Source organism: Camelus ferus, chromosome 6 (genome assembly GCF_009834535.1).
Source record: "Camelus ferus isolate YT-003-E chromosome 6, BCGSAC_Cfer_1.0, whole genome shotgun sequence".
NCBI lineage: Eukaryota > Metazoa > Chordata > Mammalia > Artiodactyla > Camelidae > Camelus > Camelus ferus.
In genome coordinates this window covers 84,806,136-84,828,215 of record NC_045701.1, presented here as the reverse complement: position 1 = coordinate 84,828,215, position 22,080 = coordinate 84,806,136, and the positions used below count along the sequence as shown (strand labels likewise).

Genomic DNA, 22,080 nt, shown 5'->3' with positions numbered 1-22,080 from the left:
TGTGAATTCTTCTTTAAATGTTTGGTAGAATTAAAAACTGATGCCATGTGCTCCTGGGCTTTTTTGTGTTGAGAAGTTTTCAACTACTGATTCAATTTCCTTACTACTTACAGGTCTACTCAAATTTTTTATTTCTTTATAGTTTAATTTTGGTATGTTTGGTGTTTCTACAAAATTTCCATTTCATCTAGGTTATCCATCTTCCTGGTCTGTAATTTTTAATTTCTTTTCATAGTATTCTCTTATAATTTTTTTAAAAATTCTATAGAATTGGTAGTAATGTCCCTACTTTCATTTCTGATTTTAGTAATTTCAGACTCTTCTCTTTTTTTCCTTACTCAGTCTAGTTAAAGTTTTGTCAATTTTGTTAATATATTTGAAGATTATAGTACATTTTATTATTATACCATATATTATTATACCATACTGTATTATCATACTATGTAATATATATTGATCAGATATATTATATTTTGCTTTCATTTATTTTCTCTAGTTTTTCTATTTTCTATTTATTTATCTGTGCTCTAATCTTTATTGTTTCCTTTCTTCTGCTACCAACAATCTCTTCTGGTGACTATTTATATGGAATATCTTTTTCCATCCTCTTACTTTCATGTCTGTGTCCTTGGATCTAAAATAAGCCTTTTTTAGTAGTCATATAGTTGTTTTTTTTTTTTTAACCCATTCTGTTAATCTGTCTTTTGATTGGAGAACTATATCCATTTACATTAAAGCGACTACCTACATGGAGGGACTTACGTCATTTTCCTATTTGTTTTCTAAATGCCTTATAACTCTTTTGTCCTTTACTTCCTGCATTACCATCTTCTTTTATGTTTAGCTGAATGTTCAGTTGATTTTTTTTTGTAGTGAAACATTTTAATTCACTTCCTTTTGTGCATACTCTATAGCTATTTTCTTTCTGGTTACCATGGAAATTTACAATCCTAAAGTTATAATACTCTCATTTGAATTTGTGCCAGATTAACTTCAATAGCATACAAAACCACTCCCATATAGCTCTGTTCCCACATCCTCTCCGTTATTTAAGTCACAAATTACATCTTTATTTGTTGTGTCTCCAAAAACATAGAGGAATACTAAATTCATTAGTATTTTAAATCATATAGAAAATAAAAAGTGGAGTTGCAAACTGAAATTATACTAGATTTTATAATTGTTCATATTACCTTTACCAGGGATCTTTATTTCCTCTTACAGGTTTTTTTTACTTTCAAGTGTTCTTTTATTTTAATCAGAAGGACTCCCTTTAGCATTTCTTGTAGGAGGGGTCTAGTGGTAATGAACTCCCTCAGTTTTGTTTTGTTTTTTTTAACCTGGAAATGTGTTAATTTCTCTCTCACTTTTGAAGAAGAGTTTTGCCTGATAGAGGATTCTTGGTTGATAGTTTTTTTCTTTCTTTCAGTACTTTGAATATATCAGTTGGATAGATAGTTAACCTTTCTGAGCTTCCATTTATGCCTGCCTAAAATCAGAACAATAATATCTACTTTATTAGTTTGTTAGCAAGGCAAAATGTTAGGCACCTGATAGTTACTTGATAAATCACAGCAGGTGTTGGAATTCATTTTCTGATGAGGAAATTGAGACCCTGAATTGCCCTATGTCATACAGCCAATGTGGAGGAAGGAAGGAACTGGAACTTGAGTGGGTCTTCAATGGGGTCTTCTACCTACTGCTCACCACACCTCGCTGCCTCAGAGGCCCCACGACATCTAATGAGCATTTGTGCTTCTGCAGGGCCTGGCCATCCAGGATGATGCTGCTCGCTCTGTACACCTGTCTCTTCTGGCTGTCTACCAGTGGGCTCTGGACCATTCAGGCTAAAGACTCTGACGCTGTCGTGAGCAAGAGGAACCCTCACCGGGACTTGGCTCCAAGCAACACTGACTTTGCCTTTACCCTGTATAAGCACTTAGTGGCCTCAGCTCCAGGCAGGAACGTCTTCATCTCCCCTGTGAGCATCTCCACAGCCTTGGCTATGCTGTCCCTGGGTGCCAGTGGCTACACACGGAAGCAGCTTCTCCACAGCCTGGGCTTCAACCTCACTGAGACATCCGAAGCTGAGATCCACCAGGGCTTCCGGCATGTCCACCACCTCCTCAGGGAGTCAGACACTGCCTTGGATATGGCCATGGGCAATGCCCTGTTCCTTGACTGCAGCCTGGAGCTTCTGGACTCGTTCTCAGAAGACACTAAGCACTACTATGGGTTGGACGCCTTGGCTACAGATTTCCAGGACTGGACAGGAGCCAGAAGACAAATTAACGAGTATGTCAAGAATAAGACGCGAGGGAAAATTGTGGACTTGTTCTCAGGAGCTAGACAGCTCAGCCATGCTCATCCTGGTCAACTACATCTTCTTTAAAGGTACCCTTCACCCATCCCATTCTGACAAGGCCCCGTCCTCTACTGTCAACAATAGTAAGAGCCATCAAAACCCAGGGTGCACTCTTGGGCAAAGACTTCAATCTTACAAAGCACCTGCACATCTGAATCTCCATCTTCTCCATGATCCTATTAGGAAGATGGAATTATGTCATCTCACCAAGAACCAAAATGACACCCAGAAGAGTTGAGCAACTTGCCCAAGCTCTTGCAAGTTGGTTCAAGGTCAAACATGTAGCTATGAACAGTCTGGCTACCTCACAGTCTACAAATATTGGCCAAGTCCCAGCTGTGAGTCAGGTACTTGGCCAGGGGCTGGAAATACAGCCTCTAGCCAGACAGACAAAGCCCCTGTCCTCAGGAACTTCCAGGTGGTCCCTAAGCCCTCCTGTTCACACTTCCTGGGGGGCTCACGGCCAGTTCTGACCAAGTCTCCTGTCAACCAACCACAGTCCCTCCTCACCAGTTTGGAGCAGGATTTTCCAAAGTGCCTGTCCCTAAAAATCACCATGGAGACTTGTTAAAATTACAGATTCCAGAGCTTACACCAGACCTACTGAAGCAAAACTGCTTTAAGAAAGTCCTAGAATTTGTATTTGTAACAAGGCTCTCTCCCCTCATCATTTTTATGATCAGGCAATTTGAGGATATATTATCCTTGAGAATAAAATCTGTACTCCTTAGTCTATAAGTGGTTCTCAACCGAGGGAGATCCCACCCCCATCCACCTTCAGGGATGTCAGGCAATGTCTAGAGACATTGTGGGTTGTCACAACTAGGAGTGGGGGGGATGACACTGGCATCTAGTGAGGAAGAGGCCAGGGAGGGTGCACAGAACAGCCCCCACAGTGATACCTGCCCCCAGTGGCTATAGTCCCAAGGTTGAAAAACCCTGGCCTAGAATTATCTGTTTCTTGTGTCTTCTCCAGCTTCAGGTCTCAATATTTTTCCTACTTAAAGTTCCCAATACACAGCAGACTGACACGTACACACATCACAGACAGGCCGCCCACACCGAATTCCTTTCAAGTCTTTGAGCATGACGTCCCCGTGGAAGCCTGTGTTAGTTCCCTATTGCTGCTGGAGCAAATCACCATGAACTCAATGGCTTAAAACAGCTCAAATTTGTTATCTCACAATTCTGGGGTCAGAAGTCCAAAATGAGTCACTCTGGGTTAAAGTTAAGAGGATGCCAGAGTATGTTCCTTCTAGAGGGTCTCGAGGGGAGAATCCGTTGCCTGCCTTTTCCAGCCTGTAGAAGCCACCTGCATTCTTCGCCTTGTAACCCTCTTCCCTCTTCAAAGCTAGTAATCACATCACTCTGGCCTCTGCTCTCATCCTCACATCTCCTTTCTGACTCTGACCCTCCCGCCAGCCTCTTCCACTTTTAAGAACACTTGTGATTACACTGGGCCCACCTGGATTGCCCAGAGTAATCCCTCATCTCAAAGTCAGTTGATGAGCAACCTGAATTTCCTTTTGCCACGTAACATAACATATTCATGGGTTCCAGGGGTTAGGACACAGGCATCCTTGGGGGGCCACTCTGCCTGACAAAAGGTTCAAGCCCCTTCTGTCCCCTGAGCCCTCCCTCAACTTACCTGACTGCCTAAAACTTCTCCCCACACTTCAAATCTTGGCTCAAAAGCCACCACCTCCATGAAACCTCCCAGTTCCCTCAGGCAAATCTTTGTCTCTCATACGCATCCTCTGCAGTTTTTCCACACCCGCATTAAAGATTATCCAAATCATAATCCCCAGCAAAGACTCCTCACATACCATTTCTCTCCTCCCCGCCTCTCACTCGGGGCTTCCCATCAGCCAGCTGTCCCCCATCCCCCCGCCTCCGGCATGTTATTACTGGATGGACTTAGCATCTCTTAGCATCTTGGCGAGCCCTCCTGCTGCCTCTTGGCCTTTCTCTGCCCGTTCTCCAGCACGAGTCTGGGAACCCACCTGGGAGAGGCCTCCTTTCCTGGAGGGTAGTGAGGGTAAGGGACTGGCCAGGCAAAGGCACCATTCTTTTTTACCTCCAGCTTTACTGAGGTATAATTAACTTATCATGTAAATTTAAGGTATACAACGGGTTGATTTGACATATGTATATATTGTGAGATGAGCACCAAAATAAGGTTAGTTAACACAACCATCATCTCACAAAGATACCTGTGTGTGTGGTGAGAACTTTTTTTCTTCTATACATTTTTATTTTTTCACTGTAGCATTTTAAAATTGAAGTATAGCTGATGTACAATAAAAGCTCTAGGTGTACAACATAGTGATTCATAATTTCTAAAGTTACACTCCATTTATAGTTATTATAAAATGCTGACTATGATATTTTTAATTTCTTCTCTCAGCAACGTTTACGTATATAACATAACGTTATTAACTGTAGTCAATATCCACTATGCTGTATATGAGATTCCTCAGAACTTCCTCATCTTATAACTGCAAGTGTGTCCCTTTGATCACCTTCCTCCTGTCCATCATTCCATTCTGTTTCTGTAAGTTCTATATTTTTAGATTCCACATATATGTGAGAGCATACAGTATTTGTCTTTCTCTGTCTGACTTACTTCATTTAGCATAATGCCCTCAGGTTTCCTCTGTGTTGTTGCAAATGGCAGGATCTCATTCTTTTATGACTGAGTAACTTTCTAATACAGGTATACGTGTGTGTGTGTGTGTGTGTGTGTGTGTGTGTGTGTGTGTGTATCACTTTTATTTATCCATTCATCCATCAAATTGTTTGGAAGATTGTTTCCTTGTCTTGGCTGTTGTGAATAATGCTGCAATGAACGTGGCAGTGCAGACAACTCTTCAACATAGTGAGTTCACTTCCTTCTGACGCATACCTAGAAGTGGGGTTGCTGCGTCATACGGTAGTTCTGTTTTTAATTTTTTGAGGAGCCTCCATACTGCTTTCCATACTGGTGGCACCAAATCGCATTCCCGCCAACAGTGCACGAGGGTTTCTTTCTCTCCACACCCTCGCCAGCTCTCGTTTTCTCCTTTCTTTTTGACAATGGCCATTCTGACAGGTGTGCGGTGACAGCTCATGGTTGTTCACTCGCATTTCCCTGATGATTAGTGATGCTGAGTGAGCACCTTTTCTTATACTTGTTGGCCATTTGTATATCTTCTTTGGGAAAAATGTATCTATTCAAGTCAGAGGCCCATTTTAATTGGATTATTTGGGGGGGGTGTTTTTTTGTTTTTGCTGTTGAGTTGTATGAGTTCCAAGTATATTTTGGATATTACCCTGTTATCCAATATGTGTTTTGCAAAGATTTTCTCCCATTCCATAGGTTGCCTTTTTTCTTTATTGATTGTTTCCTTTGCTATTGCAGAAGCTTTTTAGTTTGATGTGATCCCATTTGTTTATTCTTTTTGTTGCTTGTGCATTTGGTGTCATATCCAAAAAAAAAAAAAAATCATAGCTAAGACCAAAGTCAAGGAGTTTATTTTTCCCTATATTTTCTTCCAAAATTTTTGCAGTTTCACATCTCATGTTTAAGTCTTTAATACATTTCAAGTTAATTTTTGTGAAGATGTAAGACAGGTGTCCAGTTTCATTCTTTTGCATGTGAATATCCAGTTTTCTCAGCACCATTTATGGAAGAGATTTTCTTTTTCCCATTGAGTGTTCTTGGTTCTCGTGTCATATATTATTTGACTATGTATGTGAGGGGCTATTTCTAGGCTTTCAAATCTGTTCTGTTGGTCTATGTGTCTGTTCTTATGCCTGCACTGCACTGTTCTCATGACTATAGCTTTATAATGTAGTTTAAAATCAAGAAATGTGATGCCTCCAGTTTTGTTTTTCCTTCTCAAGATGCCTTTGGCTATTCAAAGTCTTCTGTGGTTCTATACAAAAGGCAGCATCCTTGACACCTGACTGCGGGAGGGCCAAGGAGTCTGGGTATATTTGCCTGGAAATGTTTCTGGATGCTCCCACGAATTACCCAGGACATCTCTCCCCCTAGACTGTGCACTCTTGTGCATGGCATCCCCATCTCTGTGGAGACCCGATACTTTGCATACCACTTGGCATGTGGAAGAAACTCAACAGTGGTTGCATAGAGGTTCTCGTAACACAGCCTTGGGAGAAAAACACAGTAAACCCAGGTAGAGGGAGGGCCCTTCTGAGCCTGACTGGTGCCTGAGAGGAGGCAGGACGGACAGAGGCTGGCAGGATGGCATTTGGCCCAGGGCCTTGCTCTTGTGGTTTCTAAGTGTTCTCATGGCCACAGTGCCGCTGAGTTGATGGGAAACCATAGCTCCTGGTAATAAAATCAGAGAGAGTTTTGACCTTCGAATGTAAGAGCAGACATTGACAGGAGTGCGGGCTGCCTGGCTGTACACAGACTTCCTGTGATACAGCAAAGCTAATTAACAAGCCCCTGCTAAGCTGGGAGCTACTCTGAAATGTTGCAGCAAGTCAGGATAATAAACAGAAGTGCAGGGTGTGGCTGTCATCACTACACTTAGGACATGTACAGAGTCCCTGGCATGGTCTTTACTTAGTGGACTGTCTTGATAGCTCTTTTATGGAGAACAGTAAAAATATTGTGAAAAAGTTTTCCAGGGAGTCATCCGTGCTCTCTCCAATTCCCCTTCACAAATTCTTAAGTTTCTTAACCATGAGTTCTCCTGACCCACGAATTTTCAAGAAAAGATCCCCTAAAGTAGAGGTTAGATCCCATTCTGTGTTTGGTTCTCTGCCAAACTGGATATATGTTATACTTGCTTCTAGAAAAGAAATACTTAGTCAAAAGCATACAGCAAACTTTTAAGGATGAAAAACCTAGCACTAAAAAATATTTAATCCAATTTTTTTGGCTGTGAGCTGCACGACTTAGCCACAAAACATGCCCCCTTCAGTTTTGAGGACCCCAGGCTTCCTTTGGAGGACGATTTGATAACGTGCAAGGGATCCCACCTGCTGTGAGACAGCCTCATGATCCAGGGAGTCCCCCAGGCAGAGGGATGGAGAAGGGTCTGCCTGGAGCTATGCACTGGCCACGTTCAGGTGGCCTCAGGTGGGAAACAGTGACCTCACAAGGGTTTCTGGACTGGAGCTCAAGGGCAGCCAGGACACTTGGTACCCACTGGACTAGGGTCCTCAGTCATCTCCAGACCTGGGAAGACTTAACCTAGAGCAGAGGAGGCCCTAGTGAGACTCAGCCTGTGTCTTTAAACATCCAAAGGTCTGTCCCCTGTAAGAAGACTCAGGGTTGCTTGGAATAAATTCAAGGGCCAAAAAGGCTCAATCAAGCAGGCATTACATTCAGGCAGACTTTGGCTCGGTCTAAGGAGCAATTTTCTTCCCATCAGCGCTGACCAGTAGTGGAAAGTCCCATCTGTTCAGGTAGTGAGTTCCCCGTCACAAGAGGAACAGATTGCATGATATCATGAAACATGGTGGAGAGGATTTGAGTTCAGTCCGGGGTGGGTGTCTGTGACCTTGAAGGAATCTTCTCACCCAGACTCTGCCTCTAGGGAATGTATTGTGGCCTTCAGGGCCATTCGGCAGATGTGGAGCCTCCTGTAGGAAAGTGCGTACAGTTGACTGGGCGGCTAGGACATCAGAGGGTGGGGATGGAATGGATGGTTGGTTCCTTCAAATCCCCCCAGGGACCTTGAATCCACAGACTGAGATCCAGCACCACTTCCAGAGCCCTCCCAGCCAGGATGGCCTCCAGGGCCGGGGCAATGAGGCAAACTCTGGTTTACTGACCCCTACCCCTAAATCCTAGAGCCAGCAATCTCTTGCTCTCTTCCTCCTTCTATTTCTAGAAGTCAGTCTCAGATACGGTGCTGATCCTCAGTCCATCGCAAAGGGTGGAGAAAGGAACAGGCTTTAAACCTCCGGGAATTTCACATCTTAGCAGGAAATTCCAGCAACTCTGGTGGGACCTTCTGGCGTGAAGGAGGCTGCATCACTTGCGTGGCGGTCCCCCCTGGGGCTGTGCAGCCTCCCAAGCTGCCTTTTCGCCCTGCTCTCAGAGACTTTCTCTTACTTTCCCTCTCCCTCCTCTTACCAGGCACGTGGGCACAGCCCTTCAACCCAGAAAGCACCAGGGAAGAGAACTTCTATGTGAACGAGACGACCAGGGTGACAGTGCCCATGATGTTCCAGTCGAGTGCCATCAGGTACCTGAATGACTCGGAGCTCCCCTGCCAGCTGGTGCAGCTGGAGTACACAGGCAACGAGACCGCCTTCTTCATCCTCCCGGACAAGGGGAAGATGGACACAGTGATTGCCGGGCTGAGCCGGAACACCATTCAGAGATGGGCTGACTCCCTGACCAGCAGGTAAGCCCTCCGGCCAGCTGTGCTGATTTCTGCAGCGGATGCGTTCCCAGAAAGTAGGGTGGGTGGAAAAGGGGTGCACTGGCCATCCTTCTTCCCCCAGATTTGCCCTCCAGGGCTCACTTTTCCTGCCTGCTGGGTCCCCAAAGGCTGGAGGTTCTCTGGTCTAGAGGTCACACTTACTTCTCCACCTGTCGATTGGCGCTGAGCTACTCCGGGCCCTTCCACAAAGTGAGGTCCTTCTTCCCTGGAAGGTTAATAGCCGCCCTCTGTGTTATCAAATCTTTCACTGTTTTCTCAAACTGAGCTCACCAACCACCCGGCCCTCACTGATCCATTTATCTTGCTTACCTGAGACCAAGCAGCTCTAAAGATTCCTGGGAGATCTCATAAAAAAGACAATGAAAATCATCACTCTATCCACCCTGGAAACAATGCAAAGCCTATGAATGGTTCTTAAGCCACTCAGTGATCTAATTCTTCTTCAATCAATCAGTAACTAAGTAAGAAAGTAAGGATAAGTTGGTAATAAACTCATTTTCCCTCGGGAACCTCTGAGCCAGAGGACAATCAAAATTATAGCCAAGCTTGTGTCCAGCCCTGATCCTCACCTTGGAGGGGGAAGCAGAGGTTCTGGAGAACATGGTCCTCACTCCCGGGAGATTGGAGTTCTGTCTGTGCACGAACCAAGCAATTTGGGAGCTGGTGGTGGGTGGGTGGTGCAGACTCAAAGGGAAGAGGGGATTGGGGGAAGGAGCCGGCGCTCGGATCTGGAGTCGCTCAGGAAGGCTCATGGACAGGTACGATTTCATTTATTCATCCATTCGTTCACTATATTTATATGGAAGCACCTGCTGTGTACCATGCACTAGGCTAAGCACAAGGGATAGAACGATGAAAAGGGCAAAATATAGGCCCAAAAGGCCTGCACTCTAGGGCAGAAAACAGAGTCTGGTGCCATTGATAGGGGTACAATGACATCATAGGTTCTCTCAGAGCAAGAAAAGGGAGGAGATGCACAAATGTGTAAAATTTGGGGGAGGGTGGGACACGGGACTCCGGCCAGGGGACTGGGAAAGGGGCTGCAGAGCAGATTGCTTTCACTTTGTGCGCTAAGCCCGAGTGGAAGTTCAGCCAGTGGCAAGTGCGCCCAAGAGCGTTCATGGAAGAGGGAACGACTCCAGCCAAGTCAGGGAGGCGGGGCCCGGGGCACCGGCAACAGAAACAGATGAGACGAATTCAACTTGGATGAATTTGGCAATCCAAGAATTTTGCAGGCAGACAGTCTAGAAAGAAGCTCTTCTACTTTATTATATATGTAGGTTTCCTGTTCTAGGGTTTTGGTTATTTTTATTTTAAATTATCCCCTCAGAGAGCTGCCAAGTGCTGATACTTCTGGAGAGGTTAATCCAGCTCCCCCTAGTGGACGTGAAAGTGCCAGCAAGTTTGACCTCACTAGTGCGGGGGAGAGTGGTATGGTCAGCTCTGTTCCAGAGAGATCCCCTGTAGCTACGTGGGGGCACAGAAGTGTCCTTAGACCTCCCTTGAGTGTGTGTGCATGTGAGCCTGTGTCTGGGCGATGGGAGAGTTCCATTTGCCAGCTCCTCAAGTCGGCCCTCCTGTCCCTACCTCACTCCCACCTCTCAAAAGCAACCTGTAATTCAGGTACAGTGCCACCAGGTGGTGATAATGCACCGTGATTCAAATTCGCGACCCTAGCAGGTTGAAAATAAAGGATAATCTCTTTACACCCAAAATAATCTCTGCACCAAACTACTTCAACAACATTTATCAATAACACGTTCCATTTTCTTCTAAATTTTTAAATGAACATTCAAGGTAAAACTTTGCATCTTTACACATCATATGTGATTGGGCATGAGTTCTCTGCTTTATCCGGGTGATATTGCCCATGGCTTCTCACCGCCATGCTTGCGTCGCCCCTTCTCCCTCATCCTTCCCAGCATCACTGCCTCCTCCCCAACTGTGCTCTCCTACGCATCCAAGCTCAGCATCCTTCAGGGTCCAGCACCTCCCACCAGAAACCTCTGGGCCCTACTCACCGGCTGCTCTCGCGAGAGCCTCCACTAGGTCTCCTTGCTCTGCTGTCACTTACTTACCTACCTGCTGCCTGCATAGGTCGTGGCGGCAGCTCTCTGAGGGTGAGGCGATGGGAGTCTGAGGCAGCTAGTCCTGGTTTCTTCACTTTCCTGTGCTTCCCAGTGGTGTGACTTTGGGGAAATTCCTCAGCCTCTTTTGAGTTTCAGTCTCGCAATCTAGAAGTTGAGGATGGTGACTCCAATTTTTAAGACTGGTTGCCTGCGTGGATTAGAGGAGATAAGGGAGCTCAGGAAGGTCCACCAGGTGCCGGGTATGGGTGCTTCCCTTACCTTCCTTTGCTGTTTCCTGTCTGGACAAGTCACATGTCTCATTCGCCTTTATATATATATACGTATTTTTTTTAATTGAAGTATAGTCAGTTTACAATGTTGTGTCAATTTCTGGTGTACAGCATAATGCTTCAGTCATACATGAACATACCTATATTCGTTTTCATATTCTTTTTCACTGTAGGTTACTGCAAGATACTGAATATAGTTCCCTGTGCTATACAGTGTAAACTTGTTTATCTATTTTATATCTGTTAGTTAGTACCTGCAAATCTCTGACTCCCTATTTATCCCTTCCCCCACTGGCAACCATAAGTTTGTTTTCTATGTCTGTGAGTCTGTTTCTGTTTTGTAAATAAGTTCATTTGTCTTTTTTTTTTTTTTTTTTTAGATTTCATATATAAGTGGTATCACATGGTATTTTTCATTCTCTTTCTGGCTTACTTCACTTAGAATGATGATCACCAGGTCTATCCATGTTGCTGCAAATGGCATTATTTTATTCTTTTTTATGACCAAGTAGTATTCCATTGCCTTTGATTCCTCTTCAGCTGCCCTGGTTGCCAGCCACCAAACCTCACCAGAGCAGCTTTTGCTCAGTAAAGAGAAGGTTTCCTGCATTCCCTCCCCTGCTGGAGAGCCGCACCCTTTCACTGATTTCAGGGTTTGGGGCTGGAGAGCAGGAAAAGGAAGAAATTTTAAAATGAAAGTAATGCCCACCCCCACCCCTGGAATGACTTTACTTACCTTTCTAGATAGCCTACCTGCTTTACCCAGAGGAAACTGCCAGTCTTATCCTCAAATTCTTCCAGAATCACAGAGCTTTAGTACAGAAGGGCCCTAAGAGAGGCCTTTGTTGCCTTACACTGCCTTGCTGTATAGATGAGAACAAGCACAGAGAGGGACAGGACTTGGCTGAAGCCACACAGCATTAGCAGCCGGGCTGGGACCAGGACCCCTACACCCAGTGGATGTTCCCTCCACTCCTCCTCTTCTGCTGGGGGTCCTTGGGGGACCACAACGGCTTTTTCTCTCTTTTTCTTGGGGGGGGTAACTAATGTATAGTTAGTTGATTTACAATACTGTGCTAGTTCCAGGTGTACAGCAAAGTGATTCAAAAAAAATATATATATATATATCCTTTTAAAATTATTTTCCATTATAGGTTATTACAAGATATTGAATATAGTTTCCTGTGCTATACTGTAAATTCTTTTTGTTTATTTTATATATGGTAGTGTGTATCTATTAATTCCATACTCACAATTTATCCCTCCCCCACCTTCCCCTTTGGTAACCATAAATTTATTTTCTATGTCTGTTGAGTCCATTTCTGTCTTATAAATAAGTTCATTTGTAGTATTTTTTGATTCCACAGTTAAGAGATATATGATATTTGTCTTTCTCTGTCTGACTTACTTCACTTAGTATGATAATCTCTAGGTCTAAGGCATTATTTCATTCCTTTTTATGGCTGAGTAATATTCCATTGTGTGTATCTATACCCATTTTCTTTATCCAGTCATCTGTTGATGGACCCTTAGGTTACTTCCATGTCTTGGCTACTGTAAATAGTGATGCTATGAACACTGGGGTGCATGTGTCTTTTTGAATTATATTTTTTTCTGGGTATATGCCCAGGAGTGGGATTGCTGGATCATATGGTGACTCTATTTTTAGTTTTTTAAGGAAACTCCAAACTGTTTTCTATAGTGACTGCACCAATTTACATTCCCACTAATAGTGTAGGAAGGTTCCCTTTTCTCCACACCCTCTCCAGCATTTATTATTTGTAGACTTTTTAATGATGGCCATTCTAACCAGTGTGAGGTGATATCTCACCGTAGTTGTGGTTTGCATTTCTCTAATAATTAGTGTTGTTGAACATCTTTTCATGTGCCTGTTGGCCATCTGTATGTCTTCTTTGGAGAAATGTCTATTTAGGTCTTCTGTCCGTTTTCTGATTGGGTTTTTCTTTATTAAGCTGTATGAGCTGTTTGTATATTTTGGAAATTAATCCCATATCAATCGCATCATTTGCAAATACTTTCTCCCAGTCCATAGGTTGTATTTTCACTTTATTTATGGTTTCCTTTACTGTGCAAAAGTGTATACGTTTGATTAGATCCCATTTGTTTAATTTTTCTTTTATTTCTTTTGTCCACAAGGACTTCTTTAGGGAGTCTTTCCTTCAGTGTCCAATGGTTTATCTGTATCAGGTGGAATCAGCTCCAAGAAAGAGCTGAGAAGGCTTTGCAGTTCAGAGGCCCAAAGAGGAAGCTACCTGTGTGATGGAGGGAGAGACAGAGTCTGCCTCTTGCCCTGTCCCTTCCCCTCTCCCTTCCCCTGTCCCCAAAGAGCAGGTCCAGCTGGGAGGCAGGGTCTGGAGGGATCACAGTGAAAGAGGGAGTCTGGCTGGCCAGGCCCAGCCCCCAGAAAAACCTAACCCCATCTGCTTACCCCGAGCAGCCAGGTGGACCTGTACATCCCAAAGGTGTCCATTTCCGGAGCCTATGACCTTGGGGGCATCATGAGGGACATGGGCATTGCAGACTTGCTTAACAACAAGACACATTTCTCAGGCATCACCCAAGAGGCCCCACCGAAGGTGCTGAAGGTAAGTATCTCTAGACCCCACCTTCCCCTCACCCCTGCCAAAATCCACAATACCAATGATAGAAGCAACATGGAGCCCATCCATGAACAGGCTTCTAGGTCCCAGGCTGAGAGCCCCAGGTCTTGTCCAAGCTCCTAGTTTTGCAACAGGCTAAATAGAGGTTCAGCAAGAACGTGACATCCCCAAGGTTACACAGAGCTAGTGACAAGGGAGCGCTGCAGCCCAGGCGTTGACCCTTTCTGCCAGGCCACACAGAGGGGCCCCTGTGGAAGACAAAGTCACCATGGCAGGACTGTGAGCCACCTCCAGCAAAAAGGAAACATCTAAATGAGATCACACTGAATCTTCTACTCAGTTACATTCATTATCTTCATCCCTCTGCTTCATGTTCTGTTATTCATTCATTCATTCATTCAGGGAGTATTTATTGAACATCTACTTTGTGCCCCAAACTGTGCTCAACACTGGATGTGCCTCCATTCCTCAGACCTAGCCCTGCCCTCACAGGATCTTACAGTCCTGTGGGTGACACAACAAGAGAGGCAACAGGGGAAAGCTGTAGTGGCAGCAGCCTCCTCCCTAAGCACATAGACATGGACCGTTGTGATGCTGGCACAGAGTATGTGCACAATAAAATGCCTGTGTGTGAAGGACTGAGTCAGACAGCTATCACCTTACAAGGCGAGTGTTACCCCAGTTTCTTAGAAGAGGAATCTCTGCCTTGGGGAGGGTGAATAACTCATCAAGGCCACAGAGCTAGTAAATAGTCTGACATTTGACCTAGGGTCTGTTTGACTCAAAACCTCATATTCCCAAGACACACTGCAGTGATTCGTAGCCCAGCTCAGAGTTCTCCCCAGCCATATGTGCCTATTTACAGAGCCACTGAGCCTCTGATTCCCTGCTGCACCATCTGCCCATAGGGTGTTGTTATTTAATTAGGCAGATCTGCTCTGTCCAAGGTTTTTGATAAAAGCTATGCAAGCGTTTTGCTGATTTCAGAATTTCTTCTAATTTTGATCATATCAAGGACTGTTTCAACAGTCAGAGATGACCCTTTTTCATACAGAGAGGCACAAGCACTTTGCATAAGTTGAACCCTCCTTCTTTACTGGCAGAGTGGAGAAGGAGCAAGGTTTGCCTCCACCAGCCCAGGACCCAGTAAGGGGCACGGGATATGGACGCGGAAGTCCAATTCTGGCCCCAGAGCCTTGATCTTCATTGGTGGGCTTCACCTGCCCACTTTCTAGGGAGGAAGCCTAGGTGTGGTATGGGTTCTGGAGTTGGGCAGACCCCTGCTCCCATCCTGGGACTGCCATGGAGATGAGGAGCTAGCTGATGACCTCCTCTGAGCCTCAGCTTCGCCATCCAGAAACCCGAGGGCAGAAGGGTGAAGCGCTGAGACTTGGAGAACTCCCCACACGCCGCAGGTGCTCAACCCCCACTCTCGGTCCTTACCCACCAGGTGCTCCATAAGGCCATCCTGCAACTGGATGAGAAAGGATTGGAGGCAGTTGCGTACACCAAGGTCGGCCTACAGGGGGCGCCCGATCCTCTCACCATCCACTTCAACCGGCCCTTCATCCTCATTATCTTCGACCACTTCACGTGGAGCAGCCTTTTCCTGGGCAAGGTTGTGAATCTGACATAAGAGGACACCCAGAGGAGCCGCAGCGCTTCGGACTCTGGGCACCAGGGAGTCCACTGAAACGTTCTGGGAAGTGGGCGGGTTCCCCTAATCTTCTCTAGGTTCTCTTGTAATAAACAATGTCACTGTGATTGATGACAAGGTTAGTTGAAGGAGAAAAGTGAGACGATTGACATTTGGATAATACCAATATAATATTGTACCAATGTAATTTTCTGGTTTTGATCATTGTCCTAGAGTTGTGTACTATGTGGTAGTACACTGAAAGGTATATGGAAACACTGGGGTTTTTTTTTTTTTTTTGTAAACTTATGTAAATTTGAAATTATTTCTAAGTAAAAACTTTTTTAAAAAAAGAAATTATTCAAGTCAAAACACAAAAGAAAGTTGTCTTTAAAGTGCTAGTGGGAAAATGTCATAATATCTTTCAAAAAACAAAAAACAAAAACAAACCAAAAAAAACCTTCAAAAATGAAGGCAAAATAAAGAGTTTTTTTCCCCAGACAAGCAAGAGCTGAAAAAGTTTATCACCTTCACTAAAGAAAATTTTAAAGTAGTTCTTTATGCAGAAACAAGATGATTATAGATGGAAACTTGGACCTACACAAAAGAAGGAAGAGCACTGGAAAGAGTAAATATGTGGATAAATATAATATATATTTTAAATATATTTAAAATAATATTAACTGTTTAAAGCAAAAATAGTTATCAATTTATTGCTTCTCAACTCCAAATCCTCCCTTTATTGCTGCTCTGCAAAAACTGATCTGGACGTTTTAAACAGTTTTGCTTTGCCAGCCGGGCATATTAATCTTTGTCAGTAGAGGGCGCTAGACAAAGATTGCTGGAGGAAGAGACCCTACTCTCCCAGTTCAGGGCAAAAAGCATTAAATGAGATAAAGAAGAACCAGATGGATGGATGGATGGATAGATAGATAGATGACATATGATATATAGGTAGATAATCAGGTGATACCGTAGATGATAGGTAGATAGATATGGCATATATCTTGAGAAAAAGAAATTGAGGGATACTTCCTTAAATATACATATTTATACATTTCCTATATATAATATATGTGTGTATATATATATATTCCTATGTATGTGTGTGTCTGTGATATAGATATAGATATAGATATAGATATAAATATAGATATCCCTGAATTCTGAAGTCAGCATCTTAATAAGAAATGCATTCCCACTAAGGTCAAGAGTAAGACAAGGCCACTCATTATACCCACTACCACTTCACATTGTCCTGGGGGTACTAGACGATGCAATTAGATAAGAGAAATCAGAGACATAGAATTAGAAACTCTCTCTATATTTGCAGATGACATGTAACGTACCTATATAACCCTAGCAAATCAATGATAAAGCAAACTCAAATAATAAAAGAATTTATAGTATCGTATCAGAATATAGAATTAACATGCAAAAACAATGCCTTCATATACACAAACAACAACCAGTTAAAACACATAATGAAGAGAAAACCAAATAGCAACTGAAAAGATGTAACACTTATTAATAAGCAAGAAATGAGCAGAATTTATATAGAGAAAATTCTGCCATAATCCTTTAAGATGCAAAATTAGGCTTGAACAAATGCAGAGATATTCTTTCTTGAATAAGATGGGCCAACATCATCTAGACATCAGTTTTCCCTAAGTTTATCAATTTAATGGTATTCCAATAAAAATGCTAGCAAATATTTTTTTTCTGGAGATAGACAAGATGTTAGCGAAGTTCATACAGAAAAATAAATGTGCAAGAGTAGCCAGGAAAACGTTGAAAAGGTACAGATATGGGGGACAGGGAGTGGGGAGGACAGGGGACTGGCCCGCTCAGGTATTAACATCCTACACAGATACTCTAGTAAAATCTGTGGTGCTAGGCCCTGAGGAGACAGAGAGACCAATGAAGTAAGTTAGAAAGTCTGGAGACAGACTCAAGTAAAAATGGAAATTTAATATTTGATAAAGAAAAACTTTTAAATAAATGGTATCAGGACAACTGGATAACCATTTAAAAAAAACAAAGGATAAAATTAGACCTATTTTCCACAACATAAATAAGAATAAACTAAGAATCAGAGATCTAAATTTAAAAAACCATACAAGTAATAGAAGAAAACATGGGTAAATTCCTCTATAATTTAGATGTAGAAAAAAAGCTTTCCAACCATGACTCAAAGTCCAGATGAAGTTTGTTAAAGGATTGAGAAATTTGACTATATGAAAAATATTTTTAATTGCAAGGTCAAAATTTCATAAGCAAAGTCAGAAAGAACAAACAGAAGTGAAAACCTCAGGGAAAATATTTTCAAAATATATCACTGATAAAGAGCTAATATCCCTAATATGTGGTGTTTAAACACATGAAAATATGTTGGACTTGATAGATAATTAAAAAATGCAAATTAAAACTACACTGAGATACCATTTCCTATCCATCAGACTGGTAAAAACGTGACAGCTTCCCAGTACACTATAATGGTTGGGTGGAAAAAGTCATTTTCATGCATTGCTTATGGAAATGCTGGTGGGTCCTTGTCAAAAGAAACACGGGCAGGATAAACTAGAAACTAAATAAACTGTTGCCTGAAAAGCATGAGGAAGGACAGAGTGGAGGAGGTAGAAGGGAGTACCACTTCTCTTTATGGATCTTTTTAAATGGTTTAGACTTTAAGGATAATATTAATGTTCTATATATTTAAAAATAAAATTACATGAACAAAGTGAGCAAAGCCCTAAAACCAAATGAAAAGAAAATAAAATGAATTCAAATATATTTCAAATGGATAACATAACTACACTGAGAGGGAGAAAAAGAATTAATCCAAGGAATTGTCAAACACAAGACTTGGACGATGTATCTCTAGTTGGAAGAATCTGGAAGCCCTCTTTCCAGGTTTGTTTTTCATCACAGAATGGGGATAGCAAACGAGACACTATATGATTTGCAGGATTGAGCAAGAAGAGCCACAAATACAGAATGAGGGAAGCAAGGAAGAATCCTGTGATGGAGGGTATGAATTGAATGCATAAACTCATGGTCTTTAGTACATTTCTAATATATACGTATAGCTGGGACAATTTGAACAGGTAAATAATTAAATACATAACAGAGGATATGTATATATAGTAAGAACAGTAATGGATTAAAGTGCGCTGAATAAAATGAAGAGTTCATGAATCCATACCCATCATAGTGATAAATAAATATGAAAGGAAAGATGGATTTAGATTATCATAGTAAAAATCAATTCAAGAACAGTCAATGGATACTAAATCCGGGGGCATGGGGAGTTTGATGAAAAACAGGATATTAAAATTTGTGTTGAAGTCTCTCCTCAGTAGTGAGTTATTATAAAAGGAGAAAGAGTAGCTCTTTATTGGAGAAATGTATATCACCTTAACCAAGGTATTAAAATTAACATCACCAGTTAGGGACAAAGGGACATCGTGTCCTCTGGATGTGACAGTCTGAGAAGGAGCCAACATTGTTTCCATGATAGTCCTTCCAAAAATGTATGATCTGAGGCTAACCATGGGGACACAGCAGACCAACCTAAATTGAGAGAGCCTGTGAAACAGCTGACCTGAGCTTTCCCAAATGGCCACATAGTGACAGACAAAGTAAGGGCTGAAAAACTGTCCCCGATTCAAGGAAACTAAACAGACCTGGCCCCAACCACATAGATGGTCCTGGACAGGACCCTAGGTTGAAAGTAAAAATATCACAAGGAACGTGTGGGGCAGCTGACAAAACTGGAACATGACTGTAGCTTCAGGTGTTGAAACAAGATTAAATTTCTTGGATTTGCTTATTCGATACTATTTACATAAACGAATGTTCTTGTTCTTGGTATTACCTTGCCGTTTCCAACGGTTCAGAATACAATAGCACGCATGTGCACACGCGCGTGCGCACAGGCAGATATGGAGAAAAGAATTGTCAAACACGTGGACGATGTTTAAAAATTTATGTATCTGCGCAGAACCCAACCTGTCTGTGGTTTGGGGTTGCTGTCTGCCTCATAAAGCAAAGTAGAGGGTTTGTCTTCTAAGAGAACAAAAGTCATCTCCTCTGAAAAAGCCTCTTACGCAGTTGGCTTTGGCATCTTCTAGGAATAGGAGGACATGGATTGAAGCCCCATGAGTTTAGTTTTTTGTTGAGGTAGAGAAAGAAGACAGTGGTTATAACCAGAAAGTCCAGAGTTGGGTGTAGTTACCTCCAAAACTCATCACCGTTAACTCAGCCCGGGCTTCATGACAGTCACAGAGGTGGATTCCTTAATAAAATAATAAGACAGTTTTAAAAAAAGAAAGTTACGACTCTGGATAAAGTGTTATAGGAGTTTTTAGTAACTATTCTTGCAATTTTACTTCAGGTTTGAAATTATTTAAAATAATTTTTTAATTAAAAACAAAAATAAATAAATAATGACCCACAGCACAAAAGAAAAATAAGGAAAGGACATAATATCCCCGGTAGAAGGACCATCTTAATTAAAACCTGTTGTCAGCAGCCGTGCTACTTAAGTCAGGGGTTTAGGAGACACAGCATTGCCTTTGGAGAGAGAGGTCTGGGTTCAGATTCAAGCTCTGTGTTCTTGAAAAAATTAACTAACCTCTCTGAGCATCTGTTTCCTTATACCCACTAAGGAAAACTCATTATCATTTCCCTCTTATTTAGAGGTCCTTCTGACTGCACCAAAGCGAAAGCCCATCTCAAGAAAGCTTTATTAGTTCCCCTATCAGGCTATGCAGATGCAGGTGCTAACCAGCCAAACTCCTAGTTACCCAGACGTTATCTCCACCTCGCTGACCACTGTCCTGCGTACAGCTTCTAAAAGCAACCATTAAGGGACTTGCCTGGGCCATCAGCCCTGCAGCGCTGGGGACAGAACAGATCAATCTGCAGTCTTGTGAGGTGTCACTGGAGCCAGGTGAGCCAGGATGGAATGCAGCCTGGAGCCGAAGCAGGGAATTAGAAGGCCAGTGAGGAAGGGAGACACCGAGGCCGCTGGGCAAACGGCGAGTCATTTATCTTCCGAGTGCGTGCGTGCATGCGCGAGCGCGTGCTGCAAGGATTTGGAAGCCTTTTCCCTTCTGCCCCCATGTTACACACCTGCCGAAGCTTTCCTCTTGATCTGATCCACGCAGAGCAAACGAGCTGCAGTTCTGTCTGTCTGTCTCCTGAAGCCTGATTATGCCATAACTGGCTTTAGTTGTTTTTTCAGACGTTTAGCCCCTTGGGTCCCAGGACGTATTTGCTTTAGAAGCCCCTCCATCTGGCCGTCCGGGGTAACTTTTGGAAGCATTGTACTTCCTGCCTGGCAGGAGTTCCAGGAAGTGTTGTACTGTCTCCTCGGATTTTACCCTGGTCAGCACAGGTCTCTATGCAACAAATTATACAACAGATACCAGCTCCCGAGCTCTTCACAGGCACTGCCTCATTTAAGCCTCACAACACTCCTCACAGCCCAGCCTTTTGCTGTTTTACTGTTTAATGGAGCCCCGTTTTACAGATCAGGAAACTGAGGCAAGGAGCGTGTTTAGGGTCGCACGACTGGTGAAAGAGTTCACGGTATCCTGCTAGGCTTTGAGCTTGACCTGCTGGGAGCCCCTCAGGACTCAGGTCCTAGCTGAAGGTGGAGAACTCCTGAGTCACACTTCCTAGGGGGCCAGGATCCACCGCCCTAGAAACAATGCTGCCCACCGACAGCCTGAGTGCTACTGAGGTATTCATGGGCCAGAGGCTCAGTTTGGGCCGTTTTATGCAAAGACAAAGAAAGTTCAGAGAGGTTGGGTTACATTCCCAAGGTCCAGAGCTAGGAGTCTGGAGGAATTGGGTGGGATTCGAGCCCAGAGTTGTCTGACAGAGGTGTTTGTTCACGCTCTTTCCAGTGCATTCTGTTGCCTTCCTTATAAAAATCCGTTTCTGAAATCCTGGCAGTTCTGAGAGCATCCCAGATGGACAAAAAGCTCTGTGATGTCTTTTATGGCACCTCTGAAGCCCCCATGAACGCTGTGCCCCGCAGCCTCCATGCTCAGTGTCCTTCTGAACGTCTAGCCAAGCAGACACTACTCCAGACCGTGGGAAGCAGCCCCTGCCTCCGGGCTGCCAGCTGCCAGCGGCCCCCCAGCGGCAGGACACCAGGGATGGGAAGGCGAGGCTGGCCCCTTGCTGAGACAAGAACCCAGGCCCAGCTTCACCCATCTGCACCCCTCACTTTGATGGCTTCAGGCCGCCATTCTCACCATAGCAGGTACTGCCCCAAAGGAATACTCTGGAAACTTGTTGGGGCACTTCTGATTTCCACAAGGATTTGCGGGGGAGCACTCTTGGCATTTAGTGAGTGAGGGCCAGAGATGCCAGACGTCCTGGAACATGCAGGCCTGTTCACCACAAGGAGCTGACACAGGTCCCACGTGACTCCAATGTCCCACTGCGAGTCTGTACTGGTGAAGACCCCATTCATAAATGATCTCAGCCTAGACTCTCACAGACCCATGGGAGTTTCATTTCATATAAAAACACTGTTTTTTTCCCCAAGGGTTTAATTTTCTGTGAAGACAAATCAGAGGAAGATTTATATTTTGTTTTTTTTGGAACTTTACTGAGCACGAGTCACCATTGCAGAAAGCCAGATCACTGGTGGTAGTTCTGGCTGTGGTGTTGAA

General features: G+C 43.5%; 1 protein-coding gene and 1 long non-coding RNA gene across 2 annotated transcripts; one reads left to right on the top strand and one right to left on the bottom strand.

Moving 5' to 3' along the window:
- The first annotated feature begins 495 nt into the window (after positions 1-495).
- SERPINA6 (serpin family A member 6) lies at positions 496-16,278 on the top strand. Its single transcript, XM_032482560.1, is given in 5 exon segments — positions 496-2,344; positions 2,346-2,394; positions 8,463-8,733; positions 13,590-13,737; positions 15,203-16,278. Coding segments are annotated over 5 exon segments (1,371 nt in total). The 5' UTR covers positions 496-1,627; the 3' UTR covers positions 15,389-16,278.
- LOC116664392 lies at positions 9,448-20,720 on the bottom strand. The gene is made up of 4 exons (XR_004320908.1): positions 20,525-20,720; positions 19,626-19,685; positions 15,196-15,361; positions 9,448-11,049 (listed from the first exon to the last, which is right to left on the bottom strand). It is a non-coding gene; the product is annotated as an uncharacterized LOC116664392 (long non-coding RNA).
- Positions 20,721-22,080: the final 1,360 nt, after the last annotated feature.